Source organism: Gouania willdenowi, chromosome 18 (genome assembly GCF_900634775.1).
Source record: "Gouania willdenowi chromosome 18, fGouWil2.1, whole genome shotgun sequence".
Lineage (NCBI taxonomy): Eukaryota > Metazoa > Chordata > Actinopteri > Blenniiformes > Gobiesocidae > Gouania > Gouania willdenowi.
In genome coordinates, this window is record NC_041061.1 from 20185749 (window position 1) to 20213732 (window position 27984).

The window sequence follows — 27984 nt, forward strand, 5'->3', positions numbered from 1 at the left end:
CAATGTGACCCGATACGACCTTGTTATGTTCTGCGATGCACATGCAGAAAAGTAGAGGCGTGGCTTCTGATAGATTGCAGAGGCAGTAGGAGGAAGTGGAGCTGTTGAGGGCGGGACATTGAGACGTTTCTCAGAAACTCCGAGCTTTAAGGTTATTCATGTCTGGTTTAGGTTTCCTGCCTCTTACTATGGGTTTAATGGTTTAGGATTCTTGTTTGTATCAACATACCCAGCCTTGTCTGTATGCATGTGCAAAGGAGAGGAACTGGGTTTCCTCCTGTTTCCACTCAACTGTGCCTCGTGTGCTGATTACCTCCCTCCACTATTTAAGGAGTGTCTAAACACTGAGTAACTGTTTGTACATTGGCTGAAATGTCTTTCCAAAGCCAGTTGGTCGGCATTTCTACATGGATGGATTTTGTTTGTTTCCTTCCAAATAAGTGGACTAAAGTTGGAGCCTTACTTTTACCTCCATTATCTCTGCATTTTGGTTTCACAAACCACACTCAAAGCGTATAGTCAGATGTATTTGACATTAGCAGTGACAGAATGGGCAAATCTGTATAAGATCTCAGAGGACTGAAAAGCAATGATAACTCAAAAAAACGACTTGCTTCAACACATCGTACCTTAAATTGGAACTTTTCAGAAGTTTTCCATATTGAATGGAATGAGACGGAGTGAAGTTGTAGGGTTACTGGTCAGATGCGGACTCTTGAGTGTGTGTGTGTGTGTGTGTGTTGTTCTGTGCTCTCAGGGTTTTGTATGCTGCTGATGGCACTAAGCATAACAATGCAAATGTTATCAGTGTACATATAGTATATCATATAAGTGTTTCTTTCTTTGCTAATTGCCTGTCAGAACTTCCTTCCTTATTCTTATGCCAAAATCTGTAGTAATGTTGTTGTATTCTGTATTCTCCCAATGGCTGTATACAACAGTGGTTCTCAACCCTTTCAGCTCGCAACCCCTCAAAATAAAGTTGCCACACTGTATATGACGGTGGTTGAACACAGACATGAATATTCAAGAACATGTGGTGGAAAAGGTGGTGAAATGGGATTTTAAAAACCACAGAAATTGGTCAAAAGTGACACATTTCAGTGGCCAAAAAATGACAGAAAAAGTGGTAAAAAGGGTTTTAAGAGTCAATATTGGAACAATTAGTGGAAACAATTAGTTTAAACTGGCAAATAATGGGCATAGCAAAAGGTGAATGTATATGCAACATTAGGTGGGAAAAGTGGTGAAAAGGGTTTATAAGTACCAAAAATGTCTTGGAAGTGGGAAAAAAAAATATTCTTGGTTTTTAAAAGGCATCTGGCAACCCCCTCCCAATGTCCAATGTCTCGTGACCAAAATAGGGTTCCAACCCCAAGGTTTAGAACCCCTGGTATACACCATAGAGCAGCAATTTTCAATTGGTGGGTCGTGACCCAAAAGTGGGTCGCGGACCTGTACTGGTTGGGTCGCAGACAGCTGGTCAAAAGAAAACACTTAATGTTTCTCATGTTGGACTTGACTTTTATTTTGAAAGAAGCTTTTCTTTTGACAGGCATGCTGTGAAATGCATGTTGCACAAGAAAATCAATTTATGTTTTAAAAAATGATTATAAGTGTGTTTTGAACAGCTGTTTTTGAAAAATTAAATTTGGTTGGTTGAATTCGAAAAAAAAAGTGGGTCGCGATTTAATCACCAGTGGGACCAGTTAAGAACCCCTGCCATAGAGCACTGGAACCATTCCCTTACCCTGTTGTCATATGTTTTTACCCAGGCTGAAATGTTGAATGTTAAACTGTGAGCTGACAGCACAACCTGTGAATGGTGATTTTCCAAACAAATAGGAGAAAAATATTTGTTTTTTTAATAAAAGAAAAAATGAAAGATTGATACTTCTAGAAGAATCCTCTGTCGACAGGAGCTTCCTGTCACTACCTCCTTTTGTTCATTAAGTGCTGTTGGGACCAACAGTCCCTTGATAAATGCTTTTCATTTGGATCACCAAATGATTATAACACTGGGGCCATGTGCAGTCGGTTCTTCTGATACAATCGTGTGATAACAGTCTATAAAATAGGAGATTTTGAACAGGTTGTTCTCAGGTCATTCAGCCAAGAAACAATTAGCAGTGAAAAGATTCCACTGAAATCATTCACATTTATCTACAGTAAGTAGACAGCGAATGTGATGCATCATAAGAAAAGAAGAATCATAATGCAACCAGAATGATAAATTGTTTATTTAAAGGAATTTATTACGCGTACCTTACAGCCGTGTTTCCCAAACTCCCTAAGCCTTTATTTTCTTATCACAAGTACCCCTTAGCTTCACATGTGTAAAACTCATGGCCCGGCGACCATGTCTGGCCCTTTGGAGCATCCAATTCAGCCGCAGGAGAAAGTAAACATGACAGAAAACATGAAACTCAACAATATTTGCAGGGGTTCACAGTTTTCCCTGTTCTTATATCTCATGAATGCAGTCATTTTTAATGTTAAGCAGTTGAAAAAACTCAAAATTCTTACAAAATCCTTCAGTTATCCTCAAAAGATGACAATGTTTTCCTTAATTAAATAGAAATTGGTCAGAAAATCTAGAAAATTTAAAGTGAGGATTCTGTTGGGACTATCTGTCACTTATTGTCGGTTTCTTACATATTTTGTGTTTTATGTCCACGTAGAAGTGCAAACTAGGGCAGAATAATGTTGAAAAGCCATGTTTTCCCACATTAAATCTGTGGCCCACTTGAGATCAAACTGCTCCATATTTGGCCCCTGAACTAAAATGAGTTTGACACCCCTGCCTTTGCTCATGTTATACATTATTCATTAATGTCTGCAGGCTTGTCTAAACTCTTTCCTGCGTCTCATCCAACATTAACCTTGAATTTAGCCCTTTTTATTCATTTATTTATGATGTTTTTACCCGTTTTAGCATTTGAACTTCACCTTTTGGTGTATTAAAGAGTTGTGCCACTAATTACTATTGATGGATGAGAAAAAAAAGTCTGTGTGCATGTGTTTCCGTGTACCTCCCGAGAGGTCTTCAAGTACCCCTAGGGATACACGTACCCCAATTTGGGAACCACTGCCTTACAGGTTCCGTGGTGTCCCTTGACCCCCAGTTTGAGAAACACTATCCTACGTAATCTATCAAAGTGCCAGTCATCCGTTATTGCGCTTTTTCATTCAGCGAGACATGATGACTCAGTGCTGTCAGAAGTTGCTACGGAGACCCACGTCCATGACGAGTGTTTTAAAACAATGGCAGCTCATCTCCACTGTCACTTTCCAGCTACACCTACCCATTAGAAGCATTTTCACACAAAAAAAATAAGAACAAAGCACCAACTTATTCTTGGAGAGAGTTGAGTATTCTTAGCATTATATTTATTACAATAGTACTGCTAACGCTAATGGTTGTGTAGTTTTTAGCACTGATGCTACACGGCAAGAAAGGCCCCGCGTGGTCTGTTTGTGGTTGGTTTCCATGGAGACCAGGGACATTCCGTGTGTAAAGTTTGCATGTTTGGGCTTGGCTGGGTTTAGTCACCAAACATGTTTTGGTCTAGTGTAGCCACTTAGTATTTCTGTCATCTAACGCAGCTATTCTCAACTGGTGGGTCGGGACCCAAAAGTGGGTCGCGGACCTATATTGGGTGGGTCACAGATAGCTAGTCAAAAAATAACTACTTAATGTCTCTGTTGGACTTGTCTTTTATTTTGAAATAAACTTTTCTTTTGACAGGCATGCTGTGACATTTAAGTTGCACAGGAAAATATATAGATGTAAAAAAAAAAAGTAAAAAAAAAAAGATTATAGGTGTTTTCAACAGCTATTAAAAAAAAAAAAATGTTTGACAAACTTTGACAAAAATGGTGTAAAATTCAAAACCAATGCAAAACAGTGCAATCAAAAGTAAAAATAAAATATAAAAGTTTCAGTACAAGGACATGTTTACCTTCCTGTTTGTTTTTACCAGTCAATAACACAAATCTTAAAACCAAAGAACACAATGTGCAAACAACACAATAGAATTATATAGAATAGAACAAGAATTAAAATAAAACAAATATAAATATGGGCAGAAGATTAGCACTTATAGTTACAGATTTTTAATATTAATAATTCAATTAGGAGAAAACATGTACAGTGATTGTAAATGGTGTGTTTCACGTTTATTATACCTTTCAAACTTATGTAGGAACCCTGGTCGATGGTCAAAAGGCGGTAAAAACACTGTCGCACATTTGGAATTTTATTACACTTTTATGACTCAAAAACAGACAATGGAAAAATGGACCAAGGAAAATTTCTTCAAATCCCAGCCCTTCTTCCTGCAGAGTCTTTGCCGACACCCATCCTTCCCAAAGAACAGACATTCCACAGAGATAACAGGGATGTAACCTGACACCCTACACCAGAGACATCCTTTTCAACATGAAGATTAAAAAGGAAAAAATAAAAATAAAACCTATACACCATCTGATGCTTTAAAGGCAGAAATGTGATTTAAACGAATTTCAGACATGGGACCTCGATTTTAACCATTTTTCTACAGGAAAGAGACTCATCGTGTGCCTCCATCTGATATATTTAAGCACTAATGCAATCACATTTCAAGGGAAATGTTTATTACTTCATATTCCATGATCATTGATCAAAGTGTATTTGTCCTCCTTTGTTATGCTTAAAGCTAGAAATAATTCAAATCAGTCATTTAAGGGATAATCAATTGAAAGTCATTTTTCAAGGGTTCATACAATTGCCACACACCCATCATCCATTTTAGACCTAACATGATAACACCCAATCTAGTTTTATGACTCTTTGTTTAAGAAGCACATGTGGGATCGCCCCACCATCTTGTCTTCTTTACAGGAACGTTAAGCCTCCCGCTTCTTTCTGCCAGCCAATCAGGTTTTACTCATTCCCACACTGCAGATGTGTTTTGACCAATCAGATAACCTCTTGACATGTTTATAAAAGGCCTCGCTCCCTCTTATCACGCTCTCTTACGTCTCTTGCTCTTACCTCTCTTGCTCAGTTCCAGCGCTCTCACCTCCGTCTAGTCCTCCTCTTTACATCTGACTTAACAGTTAGATATTATTCAGTTTAGTGATGATACCAATGAGTCAAAATAACTGTGAATAATTGTGAAACTGCCTAATTTATCATCGTGTTAATAGCCTGTAAAATAAACATGTACATATTGTAAACGCTGTGTTTTTATTGACATTTAAACTTTTATTAAACCTTTATTCTGACGTCAAGAACCCACTACAAAAACAGGGAACTGTAACAATTAATTAAAATAAAGTGATCTAGGAAACTTAAAACTCAATTCTAGATGGCACCTCTGGCAACGAACATATTAAAAATTAATATTTTTGAATATTAATCATCCTTCGTTCCCCTACACTTATTATTTAAAAAAATAAAAAGAATAAAAATTGAGGCCAGCAGATGGCGCCCTAGGCGGCCGCCTGTGTTGCCTGTCGGGAAGGCCGGCCCTGATCAAAAGGGTAATCCCTACTGTATGGATAAATTGGGCACAGTGGACAAATGAATGAATTGAATGAATTCCACTGATGGCACAATATTATATAAAAGTCTTACAGAAGTTAAACTTGGATTATTAATTTGTTTTAATGCACAAAGTAATGACATAGATGAGTGAAAAAGAAGATTATTTTTGTATACATTCCGAACCATTTTTTTGGGGTCACTTGCTGTATTTTTGTTGTTGTTTTTCTGTATCTTCCTGTCATTTTGTGCAATTTCATTGACAGTTTGTGTGTCTTTGGAGCTATTGCATGTTTTATGAGTCATTTTGTGTATTTTTTTAAATTTTTGGTGTGTTTTTGTGTACTTTGTGTATTTTGCTGTCAATATGTGTATTTTGGGGGTATTATGTCAGGCTTTATATTTCTGCCAACTTCTTGAAATGCCATTTTTGGCCACATGTGGCACATATGTCTGACTTAGTATCAGCCTTACTTTATTATTATTATTATTATTATTATTATTATTATTATTATTATTATTATTATTATTATTATTATTTTACTTTTCATAGATTTTTTTTTTTTTTTGCTGGAAAGGACTTCCATAGGAATAGGCTTCCATAGTTTTCTAATGAAAAAAAGTGAATGGATTGATTAATAAATTAGTAAATCTATATTTAAACAGTTTTTGGCTCTAGTACCCCCTTTCTCTTATTTCTGAATCCAAGTCCAACTTCAACTTTTTGTATAGAAAACTATTTAAAAACAACTATAGAGCATGGAATGAATGACCGATAACACACATTTTAAATAATGTCATTGTGTAAATAAGTGGAAAGACAGAGTATTTAGTGCAGTGGTTCACAACCTTTTTTGGATCGTGACCCCATTTTGATGTCAAGAATTTTGAGACATTTTATTTTCTGGGATTAGCTTTTGATCATGTTTGAGCTCAGATATTTATTTATCGCTGCATTTTATTTGAACTACATTTATTTTTCATGAAGTGAAAAGTATAGAAATACAGTTGTTTTGGATTGTGTGTTGTTTTGATTTTAAAAAAAAGAAAAAAAAGAAGAAGAATTACATAATTTCAAAAATCTTTTATAATTTTTTCAAATGTCTCCCAACCCCAAGGTTGAAAAACCTGGGCTGTCCGAATATTCTCTCCTATCTCCTTTCCTATCCACTGTTCCTTCACTCCTGGAAGTGTTTAAGTGGGAGCCATGATAAAGAGTGTTCAAATTCACTTTAAGCTAAGGTAAATAGGCTCAATGCTTCCTTTATAACCTCCATTAGCCTAGGAAACACTGATGCATCCTTTACCAAAGGAGACGAGATAATGCTGACCCACAATTCCTTGCGGCGACAACATTTAAAGGGAAACGCACACCTGTGCACTCACAGAAACTCACTATAAGTAACAAAGATCAGGTAAGGTACCAATGCAATAATATTTCTTGAACAACTTTAAATTATTACGTCACCTTGTGGAAGTGCGTCTGATTGTCTAAACAAACGTGATGGCCTTTTCCTAACTTCTCTCCTAACACCTTTCCTTTACCCCGTGATGTCATCCACGGGGTCTTAGAAAAGTGGGTAGGAAAGGAGATAGGAGGGAATATTCGGACGCAGCCACAGATTAGGTGGTTCCTAAACTGATTTATATCTATAGCTTTTATCATTTCCGGTCATCTAATGCAGTGGTTCCCAACCTTTCTTGTCTTGTGTACCCCTTGAGCCTTTTTGTCATATCATGAGTACCCCCTCACTTATACGTGTGAACATAACAACTGAATATTTAACCCAAGTCATTTTATTTCATCTTCTTAAACTGAACAATTAATATTCAGGCATTATCTTCTTATTTAACTCAAAATAAACATAAAATGAAGTTGCCTTCAAGGCAATAAAAATGATAAATATAAGAAATGATATTATAGTAAACATTTGTAGTATTAATACTAATATATTATGATTATATTGTTAATAAAGAAGAATAATGAAGTTGAAATTAGAAAAATAATAATAAATAAAAATAAGTTATATAAATAAATACAAATAAATAATTAACCTGCCTGTGTTATATATAATTTTTATGACATTTACCACAAAATGTCCCCTTTAAACAGGCATTTAAACTTTAAAAACAAGTCACGCACACGAACCATTTTATTGACGAACTTGTGAAATGAATATTTTTTATTATCTTGGAAATAAATTCTTAATTTTTCCACGTACCCCCTGCAATGTGCTCATGTACCCCTAGGGGTACGCGTACCCCTGGTTGGGAAACAATGATCTAATGCCATGGACGGGACCAAGACTGACACTTTATTTGTTAATTTTCCTCTCTCGCTCTCTAGTACCCCCTGTAGTGCCATCGCGTACCTCTAGGGGTACACGTACCCCCATTTGAGAAAAGCTGCTTTATTAGATAATCAAGCTTAATGTAATGTCACTGCACTGATGTTAATAAATAAACTGGATTTTAAAAAAAATAAAAAGTGTTTTAAATATGTTAGAATGAGATGAATATATATTGTATAAAACAGTGAATAGAGTATATTTACATTTGGAGTAGATTTAGATCAACGCACGCGCACGCACGGTGAGAGGTTTTAATCAGAACCTAGTGTTCCTGATCTTCCTGTGGTCTTAGTAAAGTGAGCCGTGCGTGTCACGCTCTCACACACACACTCCGAGTCCTAATCCCTGGATCCTGGGAGCAGGAGCAGGAGCGTGGTGCCCGCTGGTGCTGGTGCTGTGCTGGGAGGAAGGTGTTGACCAGGACCTGTTGGAGATGACAGCTGAGAGCGGTGGGTGGATGTGCACGCATCACAAGCACGGCACTGACTAGAAGGTAGCGCGGAAACACGCACCGTCGCCCCGCACGGTGCGCGGCGGTGGTGGTGGGTGCTGGCTCCTTTAGCCTGGTCGCTAACCCCCGAGTTGTAAGCTAACCCGAGCCCAGCTCAGATGTGGGTGCATGCGCCTGCTAGCTTGGTGGTTTGAAGTGTGCGCGTGGGCCGCACAGAGTTCGCTATCCTTTTAGCGTGACGTTAGCTAGCAGCATGCTAATTTAATAAGGCTATTTTGAGCTATTAAAAAACACCCTGCTGCTGACTGTGCAGCTCGGCGCTGTGCCAACACTGCAAGTTAGCGGTGTTGCTAAAAGGAGAGTGGGGGACATAACCATTCATGTTTACAGTCGTCCACAGGCCAACCTTTGAGTTTCCATCAAGTATGTTATGAACTGCTGTTAAAAGTGTGACTTGTGTGTGGCTAATTTACGGGGCTGTTAGCTTAGCCGCTAGTCGCTAATTGACCCAGTTCTGTGGAGCAGAGTTGATGTTGGTTCACTGCTGAGCTTTTGTTTACACTATTACTTTGTAACTTGTTACACTTGGTGTGCATTTTCATGTTTACATGTGAACACTGAACACCCACCGGCTTAATATTGTCACATTAGCACCCCTGCTTATGCGGAAAAACACATTTAAATACAACTTTAGTTTGATAAATAGTTTACAGACAGGGCCGGGTTAACACAACGAGTTTTAGGGCAGTGCACTTTAAAAGCCCCCCTTTACTCCACTCTATCACCTCTGTTTTTTTTTTTTTCATTATTTTGTATTCACTAAATAGAATTCTTTACATGAAATATAAATGTGTTGTTAATGTTTGCTATTTTTGGAGTAGTTAACCATGGCCTTTAGGTAACCGTGAAGTAAACAAATATGTTAGAAATTCCCATTTGCAGCAACATAATATAAGAGCAGAGAGTGAGAACACAAATGAAATGCATACTAGCATAAGATTATAGTGCAAAAAGTACATTCATTCGTTAAAAAAAAACAATAGCAGAAAGAAAAACAACAAATGTGCAAATGAAAAATTATATTATTAATAGGGTCCCGATCCAATATTGATATCGGTTTGATATCAGACTGTAAACGCATATCGAATTCAAATTTCTGTTTTTTTTTTTTTTTGTTTATTTTATTCAATTGTAGAGTACTGTAGATATTATGTTGAAGGTTAAAATGTATGAAGTGTCTAGAGTTCTGGACCCGGACCTCAGACAATCCTGACTATAGTTCCGGTACTTCCTGTGCGCCTGTGCAGTTCTGCCGGATGTTTATTTACATAAGTGTAATGTCCCTGTGTTACCACCGTGTTAGACGTTAGAGTCAATGATATTTCTTTCAGCGAATCCCATTTCTGACATATATATATAGTTTTTTTTTTTTTTTTTTTTTTTTCATTTTAACATATTTAACGTGACAAATCTCACCTTTAAAAATACATATACGAAAAAAAAAATAAATATATATATATTAGCGTATTTCCTTGGTTAGGGTTAAAATAAACTGACGGACACTGGTCCGGCAGTGACGAAACTACCGGCATTTGTCTTACTGCGCATGCGGATGGATGCGCACACGAAGTGCCGGAACAATAGTCAGGATTTTCTGAGGTCCGGGTCCCGACCAATAGCAACAGCCTAAAATGTATGTAACCAAGCAGTTCATAATAAATGGGTCAGTTTTTCTCATACCTATTGTTGCTGACTATTGTGTTCTGTTTGAGTAACATCACTTGATCAAGCGTTTTGTAACATTCCACACTACAAAATTAGTTATTGTTTTATTAAAGAAAAAAGTAATAAAAGTATGTATGACTCATGCCGATATAGGATCAATGTTGGTATCGGCCGAAACGCAAGGCTGCAATATTGGTATTATATCGTAAATGAAAAAGTTGTATTGGGACATCCCTAATTATTAATACAGTATTTAGAAAACGTCATTTTTATCTTTAAATATGCTGTGATTTTAAAGTTCATTTAGTTTATATCTACATTTCCTTTTTTTAAGTTTAGGCCGTTAAATCGTATTTGAAGTTTGTTAAATTTAAACCATTCTTGAAATGTATTGATTAGTGTAGTTATGTCAGTATTTATACTTACATTTTCTTGCTTTAACCTTCTTGAACAAAAATAAAGTTGTTTTTATGAACTGAATTAAAATGACTATAAGCAAACTTGACTTTTGTCGATGAATCTAAATTAAATATACATAAAACTGACCACTAATACTGTATATTTTGACATATAAAATAACAAAGTGGTTTACTAAGCCTAAAAAAAGCCACAAGTCACTAAATATGTTCATTTTACAGACATGGAAACATCTCCCAGGTTGTAAAAATCACACTAAAAATAACTAAAACTTTTCAACCAAGTACAACTATTAGCTTGTTCTGAAAGGAAAGTATTGCTGATGCCCATAGCCTGAATATCTGTCACTCTGGGGAACAAACCAACTGTGCATTACATGTTGGGACTCGTTATTGTTGTGTTTGTCTAACCTCAGTGCATGAGTGTACCCACTGTGTTGTTTACCCTGATGCCACATCGCTGCGCTTAGCTTATTAGCAACCGTGCATCTGGGAAATATTGACATGGCTCAGGGCTCTGCTAGTGATTTCTACCTGCTTATTAGCTCTCTAAATACATCTATTTTCATTTTCAGCAATTATAAACTATTGCTTTAATAGTTTCTTTACTTTGCAAGCATACACATTTTAGAGATATTTAAAAAGTCACGCCGAGTACTAAGATGTCATTTCACAATAAAAACAATTATAATTGTTGAAATTAAAAATTAAAGATAAAAAATTATTAATCTTATTTATTTCAAATAACTCCATATTTATATTACATATTACATCTTTGTATGATCTGTTGACTATTCCCATCATGCATCACCTTGTATATGTGACTCCAATGTCACATATTATTAATAGGGGTGTTCCGATCTGATATCGATATCAGATATCGGTCCGATATTAGCCTGAAAACAAATATCGGATATCAGACTAAAGTATTCGGATTTCGTTTTTTTTTTTTTTTTTTTTTTTTTTAATTAATTTTTAATTTATTTTTTGTTCAATTGTAGAATACTGTAGATATTATGTAACAATTGGTTAATAATAAATGGTTCAGTTTTTCTCATACCTACTGTTGGTGTTGGTCTGTTTGAGTAACATCACTTGATCAAGCCTTTTCTAACATGCCACACTACTAAATAAGTAATTATTATTTTTATTTTATTCAAGAAAAGAGAGAGAGAGAGAAAAAAAAGTGTGTGATTCATGCAGATATCGGTATTGGACGATATGCAAGGCTGCAATATTGGTATCATATCGGAAATGAAAAAGTTGTAGTAATGACATTGAAACTGTATTTGAATTAGTGTAGGATTCATGGGTGAAATTTTCATTGGGGGGACATATGGGGGAAAATATGTCTGGGCCTGATACTTTTTAACATATTGTTTTCAGGAAAAAATGTACACATTAAAATATCAAGTGTGTGTTGCTTAATAAAGCAGAAAAATTATTTTCCTTTTCACTCCGATATCATCAACCGTATCCATGGAAACCCGAGAACAAGCTTTTGATGTCAATTTTTAAAAAGGCAATGAAGGACTTTAGGTATTAGAACAGGAACCATTGAGTTGTACCTCAGTGTGCGACGGCTGTGACCAACTTTCAAGTTGTCCACTCCACTCCCTTACCACATGCAGCTCAGCTAACATGGAACCTTAAGTGAGCTACTTCAACCTTTAAATTCCATCATTTTTAACATCTCAAATGTGCCCCTAATGAAAATATTGCACTTTATGCTCTTGTTGGGTTTTTGTGTCCATTACTTATTCTTTTGCTCATTTTTGTCCAATACCTAAAAGTTCACTTGAGGTTAGTGTGTGTTTGCCTGTAATTTCCAGTAGGGGTGGGAACCTCTGGGTACCTCACGATACGATACAAAACTCACATTAACGATTATCTCACGATATGACGATACTGCGATTATCGATATATTGGTCAGAAATCAATCTACGATAATCTATGATATAAGAAAGAAAAAAAAAAATGAAGTGAAAAAATGAACTTTTTATTTTATATTTCTGAAAGACAATACATTGAAAGTGTTCTATGAACAGTGGCACTATTTTAGTGCAACATTTCTATAAATACGTATCAACATACCAATGTAAACGAATAAGTGTCTCCAATAGTGTTTTCTGTAAACAAAAAATAGGTTATTTTTTACCAGTGACACCATTATAGTGCAATATTCCAGTCAACAATATATTGGTTCCTTCGACAAACAGTGAAAAAAACTCTGTGAATACGTACCTGCACATTTTAGTGAAAAAGCTGAAAAGGTTTTGAAAATAATAAAACAAATCTTAACCCCCCCCCAAAAAATAAAATCGATAGTGCGAACATATTAGTAATCGATCGTGTGAAAAAATATCGAGATATCGTCACACTCCCAATTTCAAGTATATGTCCATCTGTGATAATTTTACACCTTTTTTCTTTTTTTAATTACTTGTGGAACAAATTAGGTGTTTTTCTTGCATCATGTTGTGTTTGTTCTTTATGTTCCTATTCTAGTTCACAGTGGTTTGTTTTTAAATGGCTTTTTAGGCCCCCGGGCTTGTGCATAACATGGACTTTGGGTAAGCCTTTCACTGCCCGAACACAATATGCAACTGTCAAACTTCAGCCTCGTCAGCATTTCCCTCTACAAAGACTGATAGATGTCTTTGTTGCTCAACAGTTTACATGTAGAGAAAGACAGATCTGTATTTGAGGAGAAAGTGACCTACTCACTTATTCCCTTATGTCGTATTATTCTCTGAGTTTTGCTTCTCAAAGTCTTGTGATTCACTGGAGGATTGGGAAAAAAAACAAAGCGAGTACTGTGCAGAAGTGAAAACACAAAGGCTCAGTAGTACTGAATCTGATTAAACATACACACGACTGAAACCAACTCAAACAGGCCTGTATTTAGTTGACAGCTACTGATGAACCCTCAGTTGGTGGTAGAGTCCCATCTCTGCAGCCCTGAGGAATCCCTGTTCTGACTCGTGTGTCGTACCTGTCATTCTGCAGGCTTGTACAGATGGAGTCCCTGATGAGTGCGGTGGCTCCCCGTTTGCCGGCCCCTGCCAAGAAGCTGTCGGAGGTGGACTTCCGGTCAGGGGCCGCCCTGGAGCAGCTGTCGGCGCAGGTGTCGGAGCTGGTGATGCTCGAGCAGGGGGAGTTTGGAGACCAGACGGCCTTAGAAGTCCACACGGCCAAGGATTTCATCTTCAACATGCTCGGTAAGTCTGCGTCTTTCCAGTAGGGGTGGGAACCTCTGGGTACCTCACGACCCGCGATACAAAGCTCACGATAACGATTATCTCACAATATGACGATACTATCTATATATTAGTCAGAAATCAATCTACGATAATCTGACATAACAAGAAAAAAAGCCTAGGTGAAAATATAAATTTTTTATTTTATATCTCTGAAAGACAATAAATGGAAAAAGTGTTCTATGAACAGTGACACTATTTTAGTGCAACATTTCTGTAAATAAAAGTCAACATACCAATGTAAACGAATAAGTATCTCCAATAGTGCTTTGTGTAAACAAAAAATAGGGTATTTCTTACCAGTGACACCATTATAGTGCAATATTCCAGTAAACAATATATTGGTTACTAAATAAAATAAAAAATATAAAAAAATTGATACTTTGTGTGAGCATATCGATAATCGATCGTGCGAAAAAATATCGCGATATATAGTCGCACTCCGACTTTCCAGAGAGTTTTTTGTGTTGATGCACGTTAACAGATTATGGCCCTGTCTGACATCACATGTAATGATAAAGATTAAAGTGTGATCAATGTGAGGATATTCATGTGTAAATGATAGGGCTAGGACGATATGCTTTTTGTCCACATTGAATTTTATCACAATACTTGGGAGCACATTTTAGCTGAAAACATTGTCACCTGGACAGAGGCCAGTACAATCCCAGCATCAACTGGCAAGTCATTGCTTTGATTCTGTTGCCGACTTGTGCTCTGTTTTACTACAACTAACGGGATGTCCACTTTAAGACCCCGCGCTCTTAATTCAAAGGGTTTATTAATGTTATTGGTCCCTGATTCCTCATATGTCTGCTGGTCTTTCCAGAGGCTTTAAGAGTGTGAGAGTTTATGTGCACACGTTTGTGTGGTACGACACTGAATTTGGACACGGGCCAATTGAGCTCTTTCAAACAACAGCTCCTCGTCCATGTTTTTATGGTGCAACAGAAAACCTTTGTTCCCAAACGTTTCTTTTCAACCTTTGTTTCTTGGCAGGATGAAGCCATTTATTTGTATTTTACTGAGAAAAAACAACAACCCTTACCCTACAAAGAAATGGATGATAATGAGCAGTTTGAGGTGTTGTTTGGGTCTTCACACTCCCCTGAGCTTTATTACTGTGAGCATCTTTGTCATGTGATAAATCTCAAGCCAAATCCAGCCAATATGGGAATAATAAACAACGGTTCTCTATAAAAAAAAAAAAAAGTGTGATTTTGTTGTGTTAAACTCAGTAGTTGGTGTTTTTATTCCAGTCCTGTGTTGAAGAAGCCTTATAAAATCACGTTTGCTCCTAGACAGTTTGATTTATTAAAATAAAATGCATTCCTCCTCACTCAGTCGTTCTGTTTTGAAGCAGTGCTTACATTTACCATGCATACGCTATTTCAGCTATCGGGTTTGTATAACAGTTTGATGCTTTACCAAAGGGATCCAATTGTCTGCTCTTGGGTTTTCTTTGCTGAGGCGACTAAAAGTGAAGTGTGCTTGTTCGTCCAATAGGTGGCACTCCTCCCCTCCCAGCTGTCCTCTCCCATCTCCCTGTGTCACCCACAGTGTGTGCAGGAAATGGGATCCAGGATATGAAGCGTTATGTTTTAATTGGTTTTCTTGGCTTGCCTCAACAAAAAGAGTTTGTTGAATTTGAGTTGTGTATAGTTCTCAAAGCATGAAAAGGCACAGTCTCCTTGACAGAGGAGAGTAATGATGTCCTGTTTAAAGCAGGTACAGGGATGTTTGGTATGTGTATGGATACCAAAGCAGAGGTCCTCATCGTGCATTGGAAATGAAAATAGAAAATGGATTTCACACTCAACAAGGACAGCTATTAATTTTTTTTTTAGTGCTTCAAAGATCCAAGACATATTTACGCAGCTTCCTGAGTAAACAGTGTGGTGCACTAAAAGACGATGTGCATCATTAAGAAAAAAACAAACCTCTACAGGCAGGTGTTGCTCTTTGCTTACTGATGCTGACAGAGGGTCTGGCTGACTTCTTTTTTTTATTAGATTTTCCCATGTCACCAAATGACGTCATAGGGTAACACTTAAGGTTATTTCACACAGATTTAGTCCCGGACTAGGTCCGAATGGGTGGAGAACAGGTGATAATTTTACCACCTTGGTCTGGCTCGATTTGCGTTCAGAGCGCAACTTCTGATCTGCTCCAAACAGCCTCTGGTGCAGTTGCAGGAGCTAACGGCTTATGGGGCCGTTACTGGAGTAGAGACTTCTCTCGGCAGAAAAATGGAAACCCAAAGATGAGGCTCTCAACAATAGGTCAAAGCAAGTGCTTAAAAATGCGCAGAAACTTCTGCCTCCTACGTTTGTTCTTTCACCACATTCAACAATGGAACAGCAACAACTTTCCATACTTTTAATGGTTTGAAAACTAGCTCTGCTGACCACTCACAATGTTGTGCACTCTACGTCATCGCTGATACTTCCTGTCTTTGATTGGCTTTGAGAGCGATTGTGTTCACTGCGCACCTAATCGCGAAAAGGCTTCTATTGGAAATGCTCCGAGACCGACAGAAACAATCGCTCTAGAATTTGTTTGTTTCATCCTCCCTAGACTTTGTTTGCGTGTTCACACTGCCCAAACAAGGTGGACTATCCGAGCCAACAAATTCTTTTTAACTGCTCTGGGATTCGTCGGTGTGAATGGACCATTAATGTAGTGCAATTAACTGTGAACATCACCAGCCCTCCTGTTAAGGAAGAATATGCCAGACTTTATTTGAGGGATTGATATAAAAAGAAAGGGCACTGGTACACCTGAATAAGGGGGGAAATGAGAGTTAAGGAGTTTGGAAGGACAGGACACATAAGGATAAGAGTGGGTCGTCGCTATAATGTGATATAGAAACAATCTTTCAATAAACGTCCTACTGCTTCTGACACTATGAAGATAAAAGTGAAGGGAGAGAGGGAGTGAGTGTGTGCTTTCAAGTGTGACAAAGCTATTTGTGCAAAGCAAACATATTCTAAGATATGTCACAACGTACGCTATCCCAAAGCCCCACACATGCCTGTGTGTCTCTGACAGATGTGTAAAGAGCCGTGAGGTCTGCTTACTTCAGTGTTTCTAGAGTTTTGGGCGTGAGATGAAATGAGTCGATACAGGAGTTCATCTTCTCATTATTTATCCGTCGAAATGAATGGTTTTACAGTTCGTATGGAAACTCGTGATCTTTGAAACACTCGTTTTCAGAAAAGCAAAGTTTTTCCGGCTTCCTTACATTGATCTTCACTTGCTTCTTTTCCACAAAGCTCTTACACCAGCATTTCTCTTCAACTCTATTTTTCTCACTTTAACCACTTGGTTCTGTCTACATTCTGGCTGGACAATTACAAGCGTAGACAGAGAATGTGGTCAGCACTCAAGTTTCCTTTCGGTTGAAACTTGAGCCAAAAGTTTACAATAAGCAGGAGAGAATAATGAAGGAGGAAAGGATGACGACACGACAGGTGGGGATTGAGATTTTCAACATTACTTGACTATAAGACATATTTCATAATATCACTATATTTCTATTTGGTGAGACTAGAGGTTGCTCAATGGTGTGTGGCTGTATTGACGATGCAAAGGACGGCTCAAAGTGTACATCAGCCTAGCAGAGCTCTGCTCTGCGAGACGCATCGGCCCTCATGTGTTAAATCCCATTTCCACACAGTTGGAAATGTGTTTTGGATGATTGACTAGAGATTGAAAAGTGCACGTCCCCAAGGACACATTACGTATGAAGTGTAATCCAATCGTTGAGGTCACATTTTAAGTGACCAAGTGCCAACTCAGACCCATGTTTCACAGTTATATTATGTAAATCTAAATGCCAGATCTGGTGGATAAACAGTACACAGTGTGATAGTGAGAGAGTCTGTTTCAATTGAAGTTTAGGAGCCTCTTTCTATATCAAAACAGTTAATCATCTTTTGCAGAAGATGTAGAACAAAGGCCTCCCTAATGTTTAAAGATGGAATCTTTTACAATCAAACAAATGCTTTTGCAAAGAAAAACCTCCTCTGTGAAGAATTGAAGGATTAGTAAGTCTCAGTCTTTCTTTCAGTGATGAAAGCTGTAGGCTCAGAAAACATAAAAATATTTGCATTTAATTACCGCGGCTTATTTTTTTTCCCGTTCATATCAGAGATTGCATCGCATAATGAAAGTTCCCAGTGACTTTTATTGCACCACACGTCTGGCACAGCTACTTGCAAACTAATACAAATGCACCTCGTCTCATCCTCCGCTATAGGAAAGCTCACAGCGGCGAGTCTCTAGGATTGAAATGCAGCAGAGTAACTCACAAAGGAAGATGGCTGCGGACATCACAACACATCAGCCTTTGTCTTCCATGATCGTTCATTTACTGTCTTGTTTAATTTGTCACGTTAAATACAAAGTGTTTTGACATTGCCTGACATTATCTGCCACCCTGCTTGATGTAATAAAAGTAGCTGACATTCTCTCTCTCTTACCCGCTGTTTTTCTCTCTCTCTCTCTCATAATCACACTTTAAGTTATCCACTGGCAGAAAGAAAGGAGTTACTGGGCTAAGAGCTGACATCTGATAACACTGTAAACATAGTGCAGCTGTCTGGAGTTTTGGAGTTTGTGGGAAAATTCATTAAAAAGGACACTTTGACCACAAACCCCAAACAAAGGCTCTTATAATTGCTAATTAGAGATGGTTTTCTCATAATCCAAACCTTGAAATTAAGGGTGTCCGATATTCGTAATAAAACAAATAAAGTACGATGAATCAAGAGTTTTGTAATCTATCAGACTGCATCTAAAATCTAATATATATTTAATTTATTATTGTTTGTTTTTATGTTGGTGACTGTTGTTCTCTGTTTAGGTAATATCACTAACATTACGCACTACAAAATAAGTAATAGAAGCATGTATGAGTCGCGCTGATATCGGATCGATAATGGTATCAATCAGATTTTTTTTCTGCAGAAAACAAAAAGTTTTGGAAGTTGAGTTTCCCTTAAGAGTATTTCAATTTGGAATAATATGTTAAAACCCCCCCATAAAAAAAAACAAACAAAAAAAAAAAACGTATCGGTTGAAAGAGAAAAGGGGGGGGGGGCTCTGTGTTCCTAGTAATAAATGGAGAATAAAATCAACAGATCATACTTGGACTGCATTAAGAAATGTGTAATCATGAAATGAATTTAATTCAGCAAAATTATTTTATACACAGCTTAAAATGTTTGAGCCTCATTCACATGCCGATTATTATATTGATTTACTTACAGTTAAGTGTCCACGTTAGTAATTTGATCAGTTTATGCATTTGATATTAATGTGGAGCAGACACAGCTGTCTGTGATTGCTGGCCCCGCTAATCAATGCATCGTTCCCTTTCCTGTGTGGCACAAGATACCAGTGTGAAGCACTGTTACCTGCTGCAATCAAAGCGAAGGCGGAGATTACAGAACACAGAGAAGGGAGTGAACAAATCACGCAGCAATCAGTCCTTAACTGTCAGACTGCACTGACTTTGTCCTCTTGGCGCGGTAATTGCCTGTCATTTAGTGAACCACGCTGCTATCACACTGTAGCAAAGGCAGCGTGAGGATGCAGCAGCTTCTGTCGTTGCCACCCTCTGCAGGTGGTTTACCACAGTGTCTGTCATCACTCTCAGTCTGTTTAACACCTCCACACACACTCTCACACACTCTCACATCTTAGTTACTCAGTGGTCTATTCAGTTTAAAGCTCCATTCAGCATCACTGAATCAATCCTTGCCTTAGAAAGCCGGGCTAGGCTAAGAGAAATGCCAGTTTTGGGGCACTGATCACAAAGAGCTGGCATTGAGGTACAAGCAGTAAACATCATTTGCACACACCTAATTTTTTACAGCCAGTGCACCAAGGTGCCCTTAAGGAACAACATGGTTCTTATCTGTAGCATCACTGCTGCTCTGAGACTATCTTGCCAGTGGAAGTCTGACGGCATGAAAAGAACAAACTTAACTGTCAGCTTAATGTTTAACACCAAACACCACATGGATGGAGAGTGTATGGATCCCACATAACACACAATCCTTCATTGTTTAATAAGAATAAAGACAGACTTATTCAATTATTTTGTTTTGTCATCAATTAGCTATTCTTAGTAATAGTTCCAGCAAGATTCATTTTCTTTTTTTTTTTTAAACAGTATGTCAAAAAATTGACTGGTCCTCTTTGACTGCATATGCCGTCGCCGCAGCAACTAGTCACGCTAACCACCGGGAATGATATTAATATTATTAATTAGTATTTTGTGGCCACAAACTATAAAAAATGAATAACTGCCACCATGCGGTAAAGGCACAATAAAACTGTGAGCCCTGCAAGTATTATGTCGTTTCATTGACTTTATGTATTTGGGGAGGCTGCGATGTCTACAACTGAATTAGTTGAACAATGGTTCATTCATCAATTATCATATTTTTGAAACCAGTGGTTCCCCACCTTTCTTGTCTTGTGTACCCCCTTGAGCCTTTTTGTCATACCATGAGTACCCTCTCACTCATACGTGTTCATGATTCTCCAAAAGTAGAACATAACACAACTGAATATTCAACGCAAGTCATTTTATTTCATCTTCTTTAATTGAACAATTAACATTCAGGCGTTATCTTCTTATTTAACTCAAATTAAACATAAAATGATGTTGCCTTCAAGGCAATAAAAATGATAAATATAAGAAATAATATTATAGTAAACAATTGTATTATTAAGATTGTATTGTAATAATAAAAATAATAAAGTTGAAATTAGAAAAAAAATATGAACAAATAAAAATAAGTCATATAAATAAATAAATACAAAACAAATAATTAACCTGCCTGAGGTTATATTTAACTTTTGACATTTACCACAAAATGAGCTTCTTTGAATACGTCCCCTTTAAACAGGCATTTGAATTTTAAAAACAAGTCATACCTTACCATTTTATTGACGGACTTGTGAAATGACTGAGAATATTTTTATTATCTTGGAAATAAATTCTTAATTTTTCCACGTGCCCCCTGCAATGTGCTCACGTACCTCTAATGGTACGCGTACCCCTGGTTGGAAAACACTGATTTCAACTACCATACATTTAAAATGGTCTTCAATCCTGTCTATGTAGCTAGACCACGAAGGAAAAATGTGATTTCCCCACAGGTTAGTGTTAGTTATTCTCACCTCAATTCTCTTGTTAAAGGGATCATCCACTGTTTTTACAAATGTGGCCTAAAACATTTGAAATGTCCTTTATTAGAAGATCTATGCCTAACAAAATATAATATTTTGCACCATATTTGTTTTATAAACTTTTTAAAATGGGACTAGTTTACCATTTTCGAGCCTGTGCACTGCCATGTTGAAATAACGTCATTGATGACGTTCTATAGGAGGAGAAGCATTCAGGATCATTTAGCAGCTTTTTCAGTCAAAATGACAACTTGTGCTGCTTTGGGTTTCTCTAAAAATCAGTAAAAGTCGATTTAAACCTCTTTTGTTTACAAAAATTTGATAAACAAATTCTGTAGCCTGAAAAAATCTGTTCCAACGAAGAGCTTCGGTTGCATGTAAATACAGGCAACCAGGGTGGGATGCTGCTCAGAGCAGCAGTATAAGTGATGGTGTCACGCCAAGACCTCAGACAACTCTACAACTACAACTGCTCTACAACTAAACTATTAGGTAATTTACATATTGATTATTGTATTCGCTGCCATTTTTACTTTTAAATCTAGAACTGTTTTGAGGTTGTCATGTCATGCTTAAAGTTTGTCTACAAAAAGTCTATAGTTGTTTTAAAGATACATCCAGTTACATCAAATTCAAATCTTGTTTGTTGTTAAATACATAGCATGATAAAAGCACTACTAGCACCTGTATTTTACATTTGAATCATGCTCAGTTCTACGCTGATCTTAATTCACACGTTTTGAAATTGCATGTCATTTTTCCAATCAAATTAACAATTTCGACAATTCACCATCTTTCCTCCGACTTGCTGTGAGTGGGCTGTTCTGAATAAAAGCCATTGGCAGGCTTTTCTGCAGCAAAAACTTGTTTTTTTCCCCCTTCTGCTCAGGAAATGAAGCCTGAGGTGATTGCGCAGCAATATCTCAACATCCAGAGACGAGCTGTCTCCCACTTCTCTCCCGCCTTCTCATTGATTGCTCTCCCAGTGGCGGCATCAAATGAGGCGCTCTTATTTTCCCAAAGCACTGGAAACCCCGTCAGCACATTTGCTTTGACTCATACTCAATATTTCTCTGTCTCTGTTTGTTTTTTTCCACTCATTTCATGGCAGTACTGCTCGTAGCTTGCTGTGCAGATGCTACATTCAAGAATAATCCACACTTTTTGGTTTTAATTTGTTTACTTTCTTCAAAAAAAAATAGTCGATTTAATGGTGAAACTGAAGGCATTTTGGGTAAGAACATCACATGGCGTCGTGTTTGGGTGTAGGGAGCTCCTGAAGCAGCATCACACAGATTAAATGAGGAGCTTTGGGCCTTCAGCCATAGCCAGCCTGTTTGGTCTGGTGCCTGCGTTTCTGTCCCCTGCAGCTGCTTGAAGGCCCCACAGGGATAAACACTTTACTTCAAGGTTTCTCTACCTGCTGTTTTGGACCTTTAGCTTCTACCATTTTACCATCAGCCAAGACTTTAAACCATAATCGACTTGATTCAGGGACTGCTGCTCCCACGAGCTCCGTCTGCAGAGTATACTCCACAGCTAAGTAGCCGTAAAGGGATTTGAAGGCTTAGAGCTCCTCTCATATAAACTGCTCAGATAGGAGTGGAAAGAGTTACACTGTGGGTAATTATGGTACACCCAGGCACAAAATGTAATTGGTATCCTGATAAAATCATCAGCCAGCTTTCCTTTTAAGATGCCCATGTTCTCAAATTGTAGTCGAAAACCAATCAAAACATTTTTATTTTCTTGCAGTGATTTTCCTTGTTTCTGCAACATTGGCTTTTATTTTACAAAAAAAAACAACAACCTTTGTTTATCTGAGTCTTATTTAAAGTGCCCATGTAACTTATTTAACCCTGTTCCTACCATACAACTGCTAATCATGTAGCTGCTGAGCTAACATACTGTAGCTGGAGCTATTTTAGTAGCTTGAGTTACTAAACCCCTTAGGTGTTTGCTGAAAATGGCTCTTGGAGCAGTTAAAACATGCTCATTCTATAGTATAAAATCTCCAATGAACAATCTATGCTATGCTAACTAGCTACTCAATTCTTACTCGGGCTGTGTTCAAAATTGCGTACTGTACTATCGCACTATACACTACACACTCAGTGAGTATGTACTGTTTACTATATATTGTAAGTATGGTTAGGAGGATATCATTGATGACCGTTCCCACTGAAGAACAGTATACTTCCAAGATCCATTTCAAACCTATGACAAACACCAGAGGCACACTGAAGCTAAATATCTCAATTAATTCACCACTTTTAAAAGTTCTGAAAGCATTTCAAGCAAGAAAGTGACCAAGTAGAATATCAACATGTGGTCATTTGATCTATAAAACTTGCGAAAAAAACATTTCATGCCGACATTTTGGAGATTTTTGGAGACCCGCCATTGTGCTACTGACCAAACTTCCGGTTAACTTCAAAACAGGAGCCCTATTTATTTACAAAAGCGTTAAAAAAACTAATGGAAGACAAGAAGAAATGCTTTTGTTTTGAAAAGGGGATGTTTGACTTTTAGCTTGAAGCCGGTCCGAGGACGATTTTATGTTCCGCTTGCAATGCATCATGGGGTGGTTAAGTATGACTAGGGTGCTTACCGTGCATACTTAAAAAATGTCCCGATATAGTATACATTTTCATATTTCTTGCGTACTCGGTCTTTCCATACTATTTAATGTGAATTCACTACATACTCATTTTGATGTCAGACTTGGGATGAGTAGTACGTTAGTATGTGATTTTGACCACAGCCTCATTCCACAGTTGCTAGTTTTTATAGAGGGGGTGGGGCTAACACTGCTGGTTCATTATGTAAGAAGCCACCAAAATGTCACAAACCAACATTCTCAGCCAATGGCAAAATTTGATTGTTATAGCCTAGTTTCAACCCATAGAGGGCCGTGTTTTTGACAACATTTGACAAATTGAAATACTTTGACTAAAATGTCAAGAGTTGGACAATAATCAATCAAAAACACTACCAAATAAATTGCTTTCAACAGAAAAAAGTGATTTGGGGTTTCGTTCTTCTTTACAGGCTTTAAACCGTTGCACACATTCTTAACCTGCAGTACCAAGAGCAGACTGTTTGGGGAGCTGTTCCTCAAATCAAACACTGGATAGAAAATAATTATGCACGAAGAAGACAAAATCCCACTTCCTTGGTTGGCTAGGAACAGCTTGGGGCAACAAACCATCACAGTTTGAAGGTTTTTGCTTTAAGTTCATCATGAATGACTACATATATTTATTTTTATTGTTCACAATCATACAGCTGCATTAAATAACTGTTGCTTTTAACTTACAAGGATACAAATGGATATTTAGGTCTTGCTGCCCCGTCTGATGTTTTTGTGAATCCGTTCCTCCACAAGTAAATCCACAGCTTTCATCCACCTGCATATTTACTTTTATCTTTGCAGGGTTGTCAGTTTCCTACCCAGAATGCAATTCATTTGACACTACCGGAGGGCGTTCATGTTCAGACGGTGCATAAACTGCTACAGGGTGTGTTTGCATTTGTTCAGTGATCCCCGTTTGCAAGCAGACTTGAAACCACTGGCCTTAATGCATCCTGAGAAAAAAAAAAAAAAAAAAAAATATATATATATATATAAACCCCTACGGTGTGATTTTGATCCCCTACGTTGTGATGTCGCCCCCTACGCTGTGTTTCAACCAGCATAAGGGGCTTTTCTGTTGTTTTTTCCTTTTTGAATTGGTACCATTGTAGTAATTGTAGTTGTTTTTTTCTGCATAACCGAGAAACACGTCAGCTGCACCGTCTTTTTAATACAGGCGATTTGCTCAGATGCTTCTATCTTCACCTTCACCATCAGAATCCCACATAATACCTCATTTAAATTTGGAAAGCACATCTTCGAATTAGTCTTTTGAATAAAACTTAATTTCTTGTCTATACAGTGTCTGTGAGTATTGGCGGATCTTCACCAAGCATGAGTAACTCTATTCATCATGACCCTTCATCAATTCAACAAATACAATTTGGCTTTAAAGTAAGGCAGTAACAAAGATTTAAAAAAACAAACTTCACAAAATTTGGCCCTCAGTGTTATAAATTTCAAAATTTGTTATGCCACGCAATCCCCTTACGCTGTGAACAATTCCTGGTGAGAACCCTGTGTGTGTATATATATATTATTATTAATATTATTATTATTATTATTAAACCTACTTGTTTCCATATTAAACCTACTTGTTTTGTTTCTGCACATTTAAATACCATGTTTTGTGTTTCCCTCACTTAGGCTTGGTACAGAAGGTGGACCAGCGCCTCCCTGTGGCCAACGAGTACCTGCTGCTGTCGGGTGGGGCTCGAGAGGGAGTCCTGGACCTCAACCCTGAGGACTTGGGGGACTACGCTAAGGGGGCCGACTTTGACCTGGACTTTACTCTGCTGGTGCCGGCCCTGAAGCTGCACGACCGCAACCAGCCGGTCACCCTGGACATGAGGCACTCCCCTCCCTGCCACTCATGGCTCAGCCTGCGGCTCTGTGACTCCAACATCCTGTCCCGCTGGGGCATCTGCTGCCAGGATGAGAACGACCTCCCCACTGAGGAGGAAGAGGAGGAGGAGGAGGAAGAGGGTGAGTTAGGTAAATGTGGGCTTTGTTTGCTAGGAGCTGAAATATGTGATCCCTCCCTCTTTTTGCCCAGGTAAAGGCTCCACCCCTTTTCTGGCATCTCCTCCTCTGGACGGATGCTACTTCTCTCCCAGCTTAGTGGCCGACTGGTTCTGGAATGTTGTGAGTGCAGCTGTGGAGGAGCTGAGGCGTAGCCCCCAGAGGGGCATCCCCACCCCAGAGCGCCTGCAGAGGAACGGACCCCTCACTACCATCATCCTACAGGTACAGCTGGAACAATCTAAACACTTTGAACTGTTTAGTTTGATGTGTGACCTAAACCTTGCGGATCCCCCCCCCGCCCCCACCCCCGTGCAGGCGGGCTCCAGCCGGGTGCTTTACGACCTGCTGCCGGTGGTGTCGTTCCGAGGCTGGCCCGCTGTGGCTCAGGGCTGGCTCACAGCCAACCACTTCTGGGATGGTAAAATCACAGAGGAGGAGGCCATATCTGGCTTCTACCTGCTGCCCTGCTGCTCACCGTTAGGTGGTCGCCCCGACCGGGAGTGGAGGCTGGCGTTTTCACGCAGTGAGGTAACGAAGCCGTTAGAAAGCAGAAAAACAAAGAAGCCAATCAGGGGAGTGTGTAAAAGCAGACACAGGTGGACAGTGTCAGTGAAATTAACGTGTTCTGCTTTGTGTTTACATGAAAATAGTATTTGGAAAGTTGGGTTTACATGGAAAACAGGTTTATTCAGCTTTATTCAATTCCGCTTTAGGTCTGGGGGTTTGAAAGGGTTCTGATTGGACTCTGGATTATATGCAGAGTAATGCATTTATGTCCTCTTATTCCACCCTTTGCTCCTCTGTTTTTCTGTAACCAGGTCCAGCTGAAGAAGTGCATCCCCTTTCCCATCGCTCAGGCCTTCCAAGCAGCCAAAGCGGTCCTTTCCCGCATCCTGGCTCGCCCCCGAACCGGCCTCAGCCTCTACCACCTCCGAACTCTGCTCTTCTGGGCCTGCGACCGCCTCCCCGCAGCCTACCTGTCCTCCCCCGAAGCTGACACGCCCGGTCGCCTCCTCTTGGGTCTCCTGGACGACCTGGCCCACTGCATCCTGGGTAAAAACTGTCCCAACTATTTCCTCCCCCAGTGCAACATGTTGGAGCACCTGAGCGACAGCCAGGCGCTGCTCGTCGCTAGGAAACTGGCCCACGTGCGCTCGGATCCCAGCGAGCACCTGCGGGCCGCCCTGGACCAGGCCCAGCAGGCGGGTCAGCTGAAGAAGGAGCTGACGGCCGGCAGCAACGGCCACGGCTCGCCCGGGCACCACCCGGCTAACGGCATAATTTCCCCGTCAGAGGACAAGCTGGCACAGCGGCTGCAGCAACTGGTCACTGAGAACCCTGGGAAGTCCATTTCTGTTTTCCTCAACCCTGACGATGTCACACGGCCACACTTCCGCATCGACGATAAGTTCTACTGACGGAAACGCAATCACTTGTTTCTTCGTTGACTCTTCAAACCAAATACACAATTTCCTCCTGCTGACAAACGTTTGTCAGATATGATATCACCATGCTGTCGCCATGAGCTGGCCTTAATCACACTGATCAGCTGGTGCTTAGAAGACGAGGCCCAGCACAAGTTTGCCTGATGAACACAGACGTTCTGCGTGTTCGCGCGCACGAGGTGTTCCATATGATTCACACGGCTGTGTTTCTACTAGGGATGCACCGAAATGAAAATTCTAGGCTGGAACCGAAAATGAGAAAACAAAGACCGAAAATCGAAACGCCGAAATATATTATGCAAGTCATTAGTACTATTGCATTTATGGCTATACGTTAAATAATAATGTACAGGTCTATAACTGACAAGGCTGCTGAAAGAGAGTCAAATTAAATATGTTATCTCATTAAAACACAAAGTGCATTTAAGTTGAAATGCTGGTTTCATTTGAATCCCATACATGTAATAATCTTTATAACGCGGACCAAGTACAGTCGTGATTACGTCCAGAGAATCTCTTAGAAACTTGCGCTGACCGACAAAAACCAGATAGCAGCCAATCGCATCGGCCATTAGCGACACATAACTAGTGTCGACGTGGCAAAGAAACATCAAACACACTGACGTGCCCCGTCAACTCTGTTCAGAAAAACACTTTAGTATTGAAATAGTCGCTCTGCGGACAAGTTGGCCCGTTTCCAGTTTCGGTGAGAAAAGTGTTTCGGTCGTAAACCTTTTCCGAGAATTTTTCGGTTGCCGGAATTTCGGTGCATCACTAGTTTCGATCCTTTTCCTTTCAGATCAAGGGTAGAAAAACAAGGTGTGGCTAAAGTACTCGAATGTAACCGTGAAGTCCTTGATTACTCCTACCCCCCACCCACCACTACACTGGTTTATATTGTAGACTTTAATGGCACAAGTTCTGGCATCTTTTCCCCCTTAAA

At 38.9% G+C, this 27984-nt stretch overlaps 1 protein-coding gene across 3 annotated transcripts; it reads left to right on the top strand.

The window, feature by feature from the left end:
* The first annotated feature begins 8153 nt into the window (after positions 1-8153).
* tmem102 (transmembrane protein 102) lies at positions 8154-27475 on the top strand. 3 transcript variants are annotated; one of them, XM_028474493.1, is made up of 6 exons: positions 8154-8371; positions 13480-13691; positions 25219-25557; positions 25628-25818; positions 25912-26124; positions 26415-27475. In XM_028474493.1, the coding sequence occupies exons 2-6, from the start codon at positions 13490-13492 to the stop codon at positions 27012-27014; spliced, it is 1545 nt and encodes a 514-aa protein (XP_028330294.1). In that variant the 5' UTR covers positions 8154-8371; positions 13480-13489; the 3' UTR covers positions 27015-27475. The 3 variants fall into 3 exon arrangements, with proteins under 3 accessions (XP_028330294.1, XP_028330291.1, XP_028330293.1); XM_028474490.1 differs by having other exon boundaries at positions 8154-8327; XM_028474492.1 differs by lacking the exon at positions 8154-8371 and adding an exon at positions 8455-8752.
* Positions 27476-27984: the final 509 nt, after the last annotated feature.